The sequence below is a fragment of the Nothobranchius furzeri genome, chromosome 13, assembly GCF_043380555.1.
Source record: "Nothobranchius furzeri strain GRZ-AD chromosome 13, NfurGRZ-RIMD1, whole genome shotgun sequence".
In the NCBI taxonomy this organism is placed as follows: Eukaryota; Metazoa; Chordata; class Actinopteri; order Cyprinodontiformes; family Nothobranchiidae; genus Nothobranchius; species Nothobranchius furzeri.
In genome coordinates, this window is record NC_091753.1 from 18,224,805 (window position 1) to 18,238,488 (window position 13,684).

Below are 13,684 nucleotides of genomic sequence, written 5' to 3' on the forward strand. Positions count from 1 at the left end.
AATGTATATTTTTAGACATTTTGAGAAAAGTTTGTTTGGGTCTTTTATTTTGAATAGCCTCGTTCAGTGACATCTCTTCCTCCCGCTCCAGTCTGTTCGGAGCTGTAATGGAGGGAGGTACGTTTTTTCACGGAGCTCCTGCTAATTTATTGTTTGAAAGTTGCACAAAAGGACAGGATGTTGTATAACCTTTTAGCTAACATGTTTGTAAGATGTTTAACTTCTGTTGCACAGTTTGATGGTGAATGGGATGGTTTCATCAAGGTTATTTCCTCACAGTCGCATCATAAGTGTGAACGAGCCGACTGTTTTTCCCGCGCTACGCGGCGGCTCTTCATGTGATTCTTTTATCTTTGACGAATAAGCTGAGATCGGCTAGATGATTTTCACTGCTGCTGAACTGTGTGTTATCCCATTCTTTGCAGCTGGCGAACAAAAACGCCGCCAGTTGGGCTGAACCTCTGAGTCATTCGTCATTTACACAACGCAGAACGTTTTTTTTTTTGACTGGACGAAGCAGTGCGGCAGAGTCCAGTTACACATGCATGCACACACACACGCATGCACATGCACACACACAAGCACGCATGCACACACATATACACACACTCACATACACACACACACGCACACATACATGCACGTGCACGTACGCACACATGCACATACACACTGTGACGGAGGAGCTGTCACGACTTACACCTGTCCTATAAGTTGAACCAGAAGGTGGGGTACTCCCAGAATACCTATGCGTTTATAAACATCAGCTGTTGTTTTGGCATAACACAAAGCAATTCATCATGGGTGCACACATGATGTTTTGTTGAAAATTGGTTGAAAGGTACTATTGCTTGGTGATAACATTAGGATGTGTTGATGTGTGTGATTGAAAACTGCCGAGAAAAGGTTATTAATTTGGTGGTTGGGCGGGGCCTGGCCCTTTAAAAAGGATGCTCTGCGCTGTGGGCGTTGCTGATCATCAGAGTCAATTCAGGTTCAAATGAGGGGACTGTTTCCTGAATGCTAAAATGTTTGTTTTACTGAGTTTCACCTGAAGATGAGCACAATAAAAGAGCACATCATGCTGAACTTCGGCACTGGCGTTTATTTTGTTGCCAAGCCATACACGACCCTGCCACACACACACACACACACACACACACACACACACACACACACACACACACACACACACACACACACACACACACACACACACACACACACACACACACACACACACACACACACACACACACACACACCTCTAAATTAGAAACAGAAGAAGCTGAAGAAGAACAAAAGCAGTGTTGATGATCTCTCTGGGCTTCCATGACTAAGATGAGGGGTGAAGTTGTCTAGGAAAGCAAGATGCCTTATAAAAATGTGTCTTTTGTCAAGCAAAGGCTTTTAAATGTGTCCAAAACAAGTAGAAGATGAGGAGAGAGTCTACTGCCTGCTGTCTTTTTTGTTTTTCTCAATCCCTTCATCCCCAGGCTGTCAGCAGGCATGTTCTTCTCCAGGGGTCCTGCAGGAACTGAGGGTCTTTGTCCTGACTGGAGAGAGGCTGAATGCACAAACATGTTCATCAGCTGTCTGTCCAACACAGTAGTTCCCAAAGTGCTCTGAGTGAGATATTCTCAGAAATAACCTCCAATGATCTAGTTTTGATCCTGAAGGTAAACCCGATCGGTTTAGATGCTTCAGAGAGCTCAGTAGGCTGCTGTTGTCTGTGCTGAACAAGTGAAATAATGATTTAATTTAATGGAAAAAAACTCGTAGTTTGAAATCTGGAAGTTGGTTATCTATAATTTTCCTTCTCACTGAGGTGAAACATTTTACTCAATTAAAGACCAAATACATCAAGAACACTGCAAGAACACAGGAGCTCATTGTCTCTCATCTTCCCAGAGTTTGTGTTTTCACGTAATCATTAATTATACAGCAACTCCCCACAGAGCCTCCTTCACAGTTACTGTTTTCAGTTTAATTCATAAAAAAACTTTAGAAACATTCTCGATGAACATCACCCACTCTAATGTCAGATGGTGTTTACTGATCCAGATTGCTTAATCAGCTCTGATCAAAGATCAATAAAGAACATTTGAGAACAAAAACAAGACCTGTGATGTTAGGAAGACTAACCATACAAGTCCTGAGTAGATAAACTGTGTCCTGACTAGAGATGGAGCGATTCACCGATCTGAACTGGTGGTTCGTTCACGACATGAGCGATGCACCTGCACCGGTAGCTCCAGGTTGCATCGGTTATAAGTGACGGCTGTATCGCTGTGTATCTTTCCATATGTGCGAGAATCACAACATTAGGACATTGCTGCGGTACATTGTGCAAGAAAAAAACCAATGATAAGCAAAATTAGAATTAAGAAATAAACACAATGAAATGGTAATAAGATAGGGAATCAATAATTAGAGAAGCAGCTACTTTATACAAGTCAGTGTAGGTACTAGTCAGAGCGGGTCGGTTCAGGTGCAACACAACACAGGGTCATGTGACTGGAACAAAGCAGCTGGAATGGGCAGGTCTACAATTGTCATTTTTTTATTATTTCATTTATTATTAAAATACAAAAAAACAATACTAACAAATAAAATGAGGTTTCTCAAACCAAGAAAATGACAAGGGAACAGAAAGAAGAAAACTTATGTTATCTGCCCCCTTTTTTTAAACTAAAATGACATTTTTACAATGAAATAACAATAATTAAAAATTGGCCTATACAAAGTAATTGCTTGACTGGTTAGCTAACTTGAGCTCAATTTTTAAAGAAGAATGAAAAAATTAATAGTAATAATAATTCAAAAAGCAAAAGGATTTTTGCACATACGTATATACATTAAAGTGCATCGCATTCCCATGTGGTCGCACATACTTCATTTATACATATACATATAGATATACACACGTATCCACTACATATACACATAAACAAACATGCATACATATTTATACATGCACACATGAATATACCTACACACATCTTCTATAGTTTTATTTATTTATTTATTTTTAGAATATAATTGATTTGCATGTATATGATTCCAGTATTTCATTTTTAATTAGTTTTTTTGAAAGTAAATATTGTTTTCGCATCCTTGATTACGTTACCTAGCTTATTCCATATTTTAACTCCATATATAGAGACACAGCACTCCTTTATAATTATTCTATGCTTAGGTATTGTAAACAATTCATGTCCTTTTAGTTCATATTTACTCTGTCTTTTTATAAATCTTCTAAGTAAATTTTTAGGAAGGTTTTTTTGTTTGCATTATACGTACATTTAGAAATATTGTAGTCCACTAGGTCATAGAATTTTAATGTTTTTGTTTTATGAATAACAGGTTAGATGGATCTCTGTAATACTCCTTGTAATGATTCTTATTGCTTTTTTTGCAATATATAGATATAATTTGTATAAGTTTTGTATGTTATGCCCCAGATTTCTATACAGTAGTTCAAATATGGTGCAATAAGGGAATTATATAATAAATATAGGGAGTTATCATCCAGTGACCATTTTACTCTATTTAACATTGCAATTGTTTTAGCTATTTTAGTTTTCACAATGTTTATATGTGGCTTCCAAGATACATTTTCATCGATTATAACTCCCAAAAATGTTATTTCTTTTATGTCACAAACGTGCCGGTGAGCGAAGCGGAGATGTGGATCCACACGCAGGTGAAGAAGCAGGCAGGTAGGCAGACAGGAACGTTTGAAACACGGATTTATTCAGGGACACGTAGGACAATGAAACAATGAACCAACCAGACAAAATTGACTAACAGGGTTTAAATACAGGAGGAGCTGGGACCTTGGGTTGTTGCAAGTTCCCACATGCCAAAGACAGTGGCAAGAAACAGAGTCAACAGGTGGGCCACAGAGATAAGATTGGACCCACACTGAAACACACTCAACTTGCTTATGCGAGTAAAATCAGCCAGAAGACAGGGGCCCAACTGCACAACAAGCATCCAAGCTGGGACAAAAGAAGATCAACTGAAGATAAAGCATCTCAGAAGTGGACAAACCCTTCATGAAGAATCCAAGGGATCAGAACTTGCTTCTGGGAGTAAAATTGGGCAAAAGGTCAAGAAGTGTCTCACCCAGCCATCAACAGGAGAGGTGGAACTGAAGGAGACAGACTGAAAAGAGCTCATCAGGAGACGAAAAGCCTTCCTGAAGAATGCTGGACTTCGAAACAAGCTGAAGATGTGCTGCAAAGATGACACCAAATGTCTTGTGTTAAGCTAAAAAGCCTTCATGAAGAATCCTGACCCCATTGTCTTGCTGTCATGAGATAACGATGTATGTGTAACTGGAAAGCTTTTACCTTGTCTAAGCTGACCCAAGAAGAGTATAAAAAGAGCAGCTAGAAGCAGAGCTGACAACAGTTTGGGCAGTCGACAGTGAGAGACAGAGCAGATTTGGGATAGAGGAGGTCATCAGAGGACGGAGGATGACAGCTCAGGAAGATTTTAGCATTAGCATCCTCCACAGGGGATAGGTTATTTTTATATTTACTCATTTTTTTGTATTTAGCAATTTTTGAGAGAGAGTCAGTGAGTGTGTGTTAGAGGGTGTTAACCTGAAGCTGAAGAAGACTTAGAGTTGGTGTAAGCCAACTCATTATTCTTAGTTAATTATTAGGACTAATTTCTCCTTGGGGGAAGTGGTCAGTCTTATGTCTACCCATTTTTTGTATTTTTTCACATCTTATAATAAACTTTTTGAAAAATAATTCACATTCCTGATTCTTAAAGGTCCTCTTTAAAGGTTCGAGTGGGAGCCCCGACCTGAACAATAAGGAGAGGTAAGCATATTAATTACAGGTTCCTGAATTATCAGGATTTGCTTTACGGTTTGTGACAGATTAAGAAAAAGAAACCTTAAGTAAAGAAGCTAGTCTTCTCCTCTCCCGTGAGTAACGAGATATCTTAAGGATGATAAGCCAAAACATTAGTAGGTTAAAATAGGCTCTGTTTGCAAGTGTGAAAAAGTCTCCGCCAGCGTGGGAAGGTTGGATTAATTAGATTAATTGATAAATCTATGTTAGCCTGATCAACTAACAAGAATCATTTTCTAGTTACCACCGCCCACAAAAGCTGACAGAGGCGCAAATTAATCCTAATATAACCCAAAGAACTGTCAGCGACGGATGGCCACTCGCTGAACTTTGCCCTAGTATCTAAAACCACTAGATAACGGGAGAAATTAAAAAAGAAAGTGTGTTATCACAGAAGAACGAGTATGGCATATCATTTTACTTCAAAATAGGAAGCTGATTCTAATTAGGGAGTCCAAACCAGGGTCTAATACAATAAAACTCACCGACGCCCCACGAACCCTGAGAAAGCAGCGCAGTCTTATTAAGTTCTAACGGAACCAGGTTTTAAAGGAACCGAGAAATAGGACACGCTCGCGACAGGGTGATTGGGAGACGAGAGGCAGGTGGGAGCAATTAACATGGACACAGGACTGAACAGAATGGGGAGACAGGACAGGGTGTGACATTTTACTCTTGTGATATTGATATCATCTATATTTAATAGACTTGTATCATTTGAGTTACTTTTACTAAATATCATGAAACATGATTTATCAGTGTTTAATGAGAGTTTATTCTCATCAAGCCATAATTTTATTTTTTTTTCATCTCAGTTTGTACTGTTTCCACCATCTGTTTGATATTATCTCCTGCATAATAAAAGGTAGTGTCATCTGCAAATAGAATACATTTTAATATATTTGATATAGAGGCAATATCATTTACATACATAATAAATAGTTTCGGACCCAGTACTGACCCTTGTGGTACTACACAAGTAATATCACGTAGATTTGATTTAATGTCATTTATTTGTACATATTGTTTCCTATGGGCTTAAATAAGGGCCAAAATGTTTGTGTAGTTAAAAGAAAAATTTGAAATTGAAAATATGTAAACTGAAAGCAAAAGTCACATTTTTAGAGTGAACTTTGAAAAAGAAAGACTTGGATTTAAAATAAAATCAAACGTTTGGAATATTTGTAAGAACTGAAACCCCAATGATATTTTTATTTAGAATTTTTCTGAGTAAACTTTACTAAAGAATTTTCAGTAATTTTTTTTTAATTATTGTTTTTTTAAAAATCCATTCAGTCTCAGATTAAATTTTTTCACATTCAGATCCTTTAAATTAATGTACAAAAAAATTCTTCAGGTTCAGATTTTTCTTTCAGCTTCAGATTTTTTTTTTTTTCACTTTCGGATCTGTATTTTTCAGTTACAGACTTTTGGCCATGTTTTGGCCTGGTGGGCGTGGCTACACAGAGAGGGGCGGGGAATCATGAGTGACAGCAGGCTGCTGGAGGCTGAAGACGGCCCATTTTTCATGTTGCCTTCAGGAAACCTGGGAATAAACACAATTTATCAAACACCTCCTGCACTGTATTATTTGATAATGGTTAGATAACATGTCATGCATAACCGCTTAAACTCAGTTACTAAAGCTCTTTCAATCAGTAATGTGTACAAATTACACAGTGACTGATCAATTATGAGAAGTTTTCCCAACCACTACGTGAGAAGTGATCATTTCCCATGCTCTCAAAGTAGCATACATGGGTGCTGCTGTTGTGCCTCAGGGAACGATGGCGTCGTCATCCAACAACACTGCTGGTGCGAACAGTCAGGTGAGTGTTTAAGTTTGGAAAAGTTACACTGCAGTCTGTGAATGCTAAGAATTTACGAAGTGGCTATTGTTACGGTTAAAAGTAAGATTCATTTTCGGCTATTCTGTTTTTTTATTTAATTTTCATGGTGAAATCAGTAGCAGTTTTAGGCACGGTCAGACAGGGCAGTTGTCCGGGGCGGCATTTTTTCATGACACAAAAGGGACGCACAAGCGCTGAGTAAAAAAATAAAAAGAAAGAAATCTGCGCCGCACCGAGGTTTATATTCAATCTGTCATATCCATAGACTGTACATATACTGGACAAACGGATTCCATTGGCTTCAATAACACGTTTGTTGTCTATAATGGGAGGTGGCCACCACCGCCATTTTGACCGTGTCACAGGTTCCGTCCAGCCCAGACAATTCCATAAAAGGGAAGAGAGGAGGCGCTGAGGGTGTGGCTGTAAGGCTGGGCTCGAGTGACGACACCCAGGCGAACTAGCTACGAGCTAACCTGAAGCTAACCCTGGCTAACCCAAAGCTAAAGCGGAGGTGGGAGCCGAGCTAACGGATGTAGCCACCTAGCTTCAACCCAACCGGAGCTAACTGGAACACCCATCGACCTGAACCTTACACGGAGTTTAGGTGGAGGTTTTCTGCGCCTGTTCGTGAGAAGTACCTGTATTAAAAAAGTTTTAAATCGGTAAGTTTATAATTTATTTCCGTAATGAAAACATTTTGCTTTGAGCAAGTTTTCAGTACAGTTTTTTTCGGCGCTATCACTCCTGAGTCGCACCAGCCATTAAATGTATCATGAATAAGAGAAAATATATTTAAGTCGTATTTTGGGGGGACATTTTATTATCTTTCTTACAAAATCTGAGACCAAGCGTTTCACATTGCAACACAAGCACCGGTAACCATAACAGAATGAACAACAGCCAGCAGAGGAGAGGATGGCGGTGTTTCAAACCCTCCCGGCCGGCGAGGAGAGCTCATTCCTGGGCTGGAGCCGGCCCTCAGCACCCCGCCACAGGCTCTAACAGATGCTGGCGGTGTTTGAAACCCTCCCAGCGGGACAGGGGAACTCATTCTTGTGTGGGTCAGAGTCGGCCCGCAGCAGCGTGGTGTAGCCTACATATTTTGTTATATAAGTCGCTCCGGAGTATAAGTAGCAGGACCTGCCAGAAAATGTAAAAAAGTGCGAGTTATAGTCCGGAAAATATTGCAGTTATTAGTATTCGAGCTAAATTAGCAGCGTAAATACATTTCATATATTTCCAAAATGTTATACTTGTTTGTATCTTGTACAGCCAACTAGTCTTTATTCTGGACTCAGTACAATTTACCAAAAGTAAAGAGACATTCTACAGATGAAGTAAGCACAAGATAACTTGCTGGAAGACACGGAATTATCATCAGAACCAGAACAAGAGAGCCTGATAACAGTCGTGAAAATAACAGTTAAAAAGTATGTATGTATAATAGAAATAAAAATATATTAGAATTAGTGTAACTCACTGTGATCCAAACAATAAATCAGCCATAGCTGATTAGTAAATATGACATGAGGTCTGGGAGTTTTTAATTTTCATTTTTATTTTTTTGTTAGATCTGTTTAAATGTCACCATGGCAGCCTGTGTGTCTCCAACATCAGCAAGTGTAAGTTTCACATACCTGTCTCACCACTTCATGTATGGTTTTGTACTTTAAACAATTATGACAAACCTGTTATTTTTTCTCCATAGCCATTTGGATCATTGGAGACAGCTGAGTGAGGCGTGGTGCCCAGAGAGCTGCAGAGACAACCTTGGCCTCCCTGACGTCTGTGTCTCCTGGTTCGGTTGGGGTGGACCATCGACATACATACATGTGCCGACACTTTGCGCCCTGTTTTATAAAATGTAGTGTTAAAAATAAATGTTTTTGCTCAATTACTGGAATTTCTTTGGTTAAGACAAAAGTGAGGAATAATCATTTACAAGTTATTTGTACAACAGGCCCATTTTAAATCCCAACAGTTTCTTAGCAGACAATAGAAATGTGTTCTTTACTAACTTTACTTGGTTTAAAACTCTTACTAAAATAGTGCCGTATTGCAAAACCCAATCATACTTGTTATGTATACATTAGCTTTGTAGATATTTTTTACAGATATATATTTGTGTGCAACAAATCCAAACTTAAATAGTTTGTCATTCTTTATTGAAAAACAACAAAATACAGTTATACAGAAGTGTGGGAAAATGATAATGTGAAAGTATTGCTATTTAAATGTAATCCTATTTATCTTTAAAAAGAAAAACTCTAAAAATGTCCTGTACAGCATCATGACAGAAGAATGGTGGTCGGTCTGTCAGAATGTGCTGAACAGATTTGCTCTTTGAAGAGGAGTGTCATGTTTGGAGGAAGGTACTTAACCCAAGACATGCAGAATACAACACTGACCAAAAACTGATGGAAAAAATGATTTATTTATAAGGAGGAACTTAAGGTGCACAGATAAGTCTGTGGTTGGAACTGCAACAACAGCTCAGCATCTGGAGGAGGGAGAACACAGGTGAGCTTAGGTTCTGGTTTCAAAATCCATTGTAGGCAGGCAGAGGTGTTCAGCAGACTTACTGTGGTGGGTGTATGTGTTGGCTGGAGGAGGGAGAGGTAGAGAGCCGGGGAAGCGCAGGAGAGGGAGCAGAGGTGGAGAGAAGCGGGGCGTCCTGGTGGATGGGGCAACGGGTGAGATGAGAGGTGGGTTATGGAGGGTGGTGATAAGGTCCGTGTGTTGAATATCCAAATCCTGGAGTAGAGGTCAGTATCCAATGAGGTCGACAGGAATCCTGAAGAATGGTAAATCCAATATAAGAGCAAAAACACTACGAAATAACATTAATCCTAGGAACACTAGAGGTAACACGAGTGGCTGGTTACTACCAAAACTGAGGCAATCTTCTGGCGTCAAATTTTGTCCTCCATCCACCGTAAATAGGAAAGCACCCCGCTGATCGCTGATCAGGAACGGCTGGGGTGGAGTCACCAGAACCATGAAGAACGTGTCTCCAGAGACAACTCGGGTCCTGGTACCGATCAGGAAAGCGGACCTTATCACCCAGAGCTGCCAGGTCACGCTCAAAGCCTTCATGTTCACGCTGCAGAGCCTGAACGCTGGCCAGGTGGTGGCCGTAGTTGTCTGTGTTCAGGGCCTGGTTCTTCTCCTCGATCCACTCTTTGGTCTCATCAGCGTCTCTGAGAAGACATCAGAACTCCGTCTGAGTGTGGGTCCAAACTCTACTGACCCGTAAGCGGCGCATAAGTGTGCGGGGTACCTGTGGAAGCGCTACACCTCATGGGCGCTGCCCAGCATGTTGCAGCGAGCGCCAGCGGTTGTTCAGCTCCTGGAGAGAAACCAAACCCAGTGAGATGAAGGTGGACGCCAGCGGGCTGGACGCCGGACGAGGAAACCTGGAGACGGATCGCTCAGACAGGAAGGGAAGAGCTTCCTCTTACCTTGATGGAATTAAAGTTAGCCGTCGTCTGAACGCCCAACCGTACGGTCTGAGGTCAAAGGTCACAGGAAACACACACCAGTCAGCAGTCATACAGATGCATAAAGATAACTGTAGCCATGGCAACCAGCTGACATGTCTCCACTTTCACCAGCACCTGGTGCCTGCCGGGTCACCTGAATTCCTGTGTGATTTCAGCACGGTCGGCCGTGACTGCGGCCATCAGAGGTGACCTCTGATCAGCTGAATGAACTCACCTTCTAGGGTGACGCCATGTTACCCCGGGTTTCCACGGGAGCTGTCAGCAGCACATTACTGCAGCAGCACGTCTTGCTCGCGTAAGCTGCTGCTTGGCCCTTCCCACGAGACGCGAAGCAGCAGGGGAGCAGCTGTCACCGACCGAGCACGAAGTCACTCGAGTGACTTCGTCAGTAAACACAACAACAAGCAGGAGAAAATTACAACATGGTTTGTGTTTTATGTTCTGTCCGTTTTATAATCGCCAATACGGACCTGAAAAACAAAGGAGACCGCTAGCTAGGTGAAAACTTCTCACGGGGCCGCTCAGTTAGTAACCTTTTTTAAAAGTAAAGCAACCGGAAGGCAGTACGTTCTTTATTCTGAAAATCTCGGTAGCTTCTCTCAATTTCCGCGTCCGATTTCCTGTCTTTCCTTCCCCAAAAATGTCGAACTTGACCCGTTTCAGAGGCGTCGCGCGTAGAAAATAGAACCGGCGCGTAAGGGCCGCGACATGCTGCTCCTGAGACGTGGCCGACTCGCGCTGCTGACGGCTCCGGTGGAAAAGGTTCTGTTGACCACAGCGGTTCCTATCAGCAGCTATGACGTGCTGCTGCAGTAACGTGCTGCTGACGACTCCTGTGGAAAGCCGGGGTTAGAGACGGCTTCATCCTGTAAACAAACAAATGAGTGGTAACAAAAACACCACGTCTGGTTCTGGTGGAGGCGGAGGACAACACGCACCTTTCCAGGAGCAGAACCCAGATGTTCTTGTTGCTACAAACAGAGACGAGCAGAGTTAACAAACCAGGAAGTGAGAGGGACCAGCTGCTGCAGACAGGTGACGCTCACCTGAGCCTGAACCATAGGAGCCTCCTCAGCCATCAGACCTTCTGACTCCAGTTCAGATGCCACCTTGTTGATGTCCCTCAGGCGGGACTCGTTGGCCTTCAGGTCCTGCAGGACAAAAGCACCTGCTGATTATCACCTGAGCTGATCTGACAGCTGCTGCTGGAAGACGGAGAGGAGGAAAAGTCCGACCTTCTGGAAGTCGTCAAACTTCTTCTGCAAGACCTCGACCTGCTCCAGGTCCGACCCGTCTCTCCATCCTCATTCAGCTAAAGACGCGAGTTCAAGTAAAACAACCTAAAGTCACACAAACACAAAGCAGGTGTGGAGATGTTCGCTCTGAGCTGGAGGTCGTTCCTCGGCTGTGAAGGGCATACGAACCTTGTTGGTGCTGTTGAGCAGCGTGAGGATGTCGCCCTTCTTCATGGTGACCTCTCCAGGACTCTTCTCCTGGTAGTCGTACAGAGCCAGAACCAGCTCCTTCCCGGTCTCATCGTCAGTTGGAGCCACTTGTTGCTGTTGGGTTAATAGGTCTGGTGTTAGAACGTGGTGGATAAGAATGTTCTGACGGGCCGAGGGTTCTGAACCAGCGAAGTGACCTGGACCCAAACAAAGTGAGCCAGAACCTGCAGACACCTCAGAAACATGTCAGGACCAGACCTGCTCTACCTTCCTCCATTATGGTCTCTCCTTTCTGGGTGACAGCCTTGATGCGAGGTTCATGACCTGTGATCTCAGCCTGCAGAGCCTGGTGCTTCTTCAGCAGGTTCTGGACACCAATCAGGTCCTTCCCTGAGGACACATGTTAGAGTTCAGCATTATGCAGTAGACAGACCAGTTTAACCTAGGGGTTTCTTTCTTCTACAATCTGCTCTTTAACTGTATTATTTCCTGCTATTTCAGCTGTTAACTTTATTTTTTCTGTAAGTGTTTTTCTCCCCAGAAGAAGCTACAACGATGTTCTGCTGAGCTGTGGTGGCCTCATGGAGGGGGCCATCGTCTAGCACACTGCTGCTAACCACTTAATCATTCTCCCTCTCCTGATAATAACATTTTACTTTCTTTGATGTTGGATGTGCTACTACTAGTTTACCCGTTTAATTATAGATTCACTAGGATAAATACAATAAAGTTTATCTCTCGCCAAATAGAATATTTACTAAGAAATCACAATGTAACGTGTGTGTGTGTGTGTGTGTAAAAGCCATGCGTAGTGTTTATTTATAAAGCATATGTTGTTGGATTTTATCCAGAATCAAGACTTTGAAAATATATAGTTTAATTACAGTTTGATTTATTTGACATCTGTATAATGTTTATTATTTTGTTTTTTCCCCCTAAATACCTAACGTTTTAGTTAACATGAATATTAGTCATTCATCACAATACATGAAGTTACACATTTTAAATTTTAATAGGGGAAGACTGCAGGAGGGAGCAGTAAAATACAGGGGGTCCCCTGCAAAAACTAAATTTACGAGTCTGATGAAAGTTGCTGGTATTCCCGCTGCTTCTTCGGTAAACAGCGCCAACAAAAACAAAGAAACTTGGGATCTTGTCGGCGTGGCAGTGGGATTTAAGGGAAACGCTGTATGCCCTATAGACTTCTCAACGAGCTGCAGTATTTCTCCGGTCAGATCTGTCTCCGAGTTCCACGAGCGGTCAGCCCGCAGCAGCGAGGCGCCGCATCGATCAGCCTGCCCGGCCTGACCGCTGGGGATTACCGGATGAAAGAATAGAGCACAGAAGTGTCCCCCCAAGCGGCGCGCCCCGTCATATTTCAACCCATTTTTATCTTAAATGCACTGGGTTTTACCCTATTACCCATTTAAATATGCCCTATTAATTATTTTACCGTATTTTACATTTAAATTTCATGGTTAAACAGTACATGCTACATGTTAAACTGATAGTTAGCTAGCTACTTCGGTAAACTCAGCTAGTTTAAAGGCAGCAGTGACATAAAATACAAATATAGATTTTAACTTACCGAAAAAAATGAAGTGGAGACTCCTTGGACGCTCTATTAGTGCAATTAATACCACAGCAAGTCATTTTGTCCAACAATTGCACCAATATTATCCAAAACCGAATTCACAAGCACAGAGACTCAAAATCCCGACACAGTTTCCAGGAGAGACCGAGGCTGTACTGAGGCCTTTCCACGGAGCTAGCTCTGTGGTCACGTGGGTCTGAGGCGGCGGTCACGTGTGTCAGATGCTCATTAATTATACAGAATTTTAGGCTTTCAATACACTTAAACAGAAGAGTGAGAAAAAAATTCACCCCCCTCAGAGTTGTCATGAGTATAAACTAGATAATTTAGACAAAAAACCATTTTTTGAACCAGGCTGTAAACATGTTTATTTCTGCTGTGAAAATGGCATTTTTAACATGGGAGTCAATGAGGATTT

General features: G+C 41.9%; 1 protein-coding gene across 13 annotated transcripts; it reads right to left on the reverse strand.

The window, feature by feature from the left end:
* Window positions 1-9,139: 9,139 nt before the first annotated feature.
* Window positions 9,140-13,416, reverse strand: LOC139062464 (spectrin alpha chain, non-erythrocytic 1-like). 13 transcript variants are annotated; one of them, XM_070543344.1, is made up of 11 exons: window positions 13,261-13,416; window positions 11,940-12,062; window positions 11,652-11,786; window positions 11,463-11,567; window positions 11,274-11,378; window positions 11,166-11,198; window positions 10,186-10,233; window positions 10,005-10,073; window positions 9,613-9,924; window positions 9,307-9,518; window positions 9,140-9,224 (listed from the first exon to the last, which is right to left on the reverse strand). In XM_070543344.1, exons 9-11 carry the CDS (start codon window positions 9,818-9,820, stop codon window positions 9,174-9,176), a joined length of 471 nt encoding a protein of 156 aa, XP_070399445.1. In that variant the 5' UTR covers window positions 9,821-9,924; window positions 10,005-10,073; window positions 10,186-10,233; window positions 11,166-11,198; window positions 11,274-11,378; window positions 11,463-11,567; window positions 11,652-11,786; window positions 11,940-12,062; window positions 13,261-13,416; the 3' UTR covers window positions 9,140-9,173. The 13 variants fall into 13 exon arrangements, with proteins under 13 accessions (XP_070399445.1, XP_070399441.1, XP_070399444.1 ...); XM_070543340.1 differs by adding an exon at window positions 10,342-11,093 and having other exon boundaries at window positions 10,005-10,233; XM_070543343.1 differs by having other exon boundaries at window positions 10,361-11,198.
* Between the last annotated feature and the right edge of the window lie 268 nt (window positions 13,417-13,684).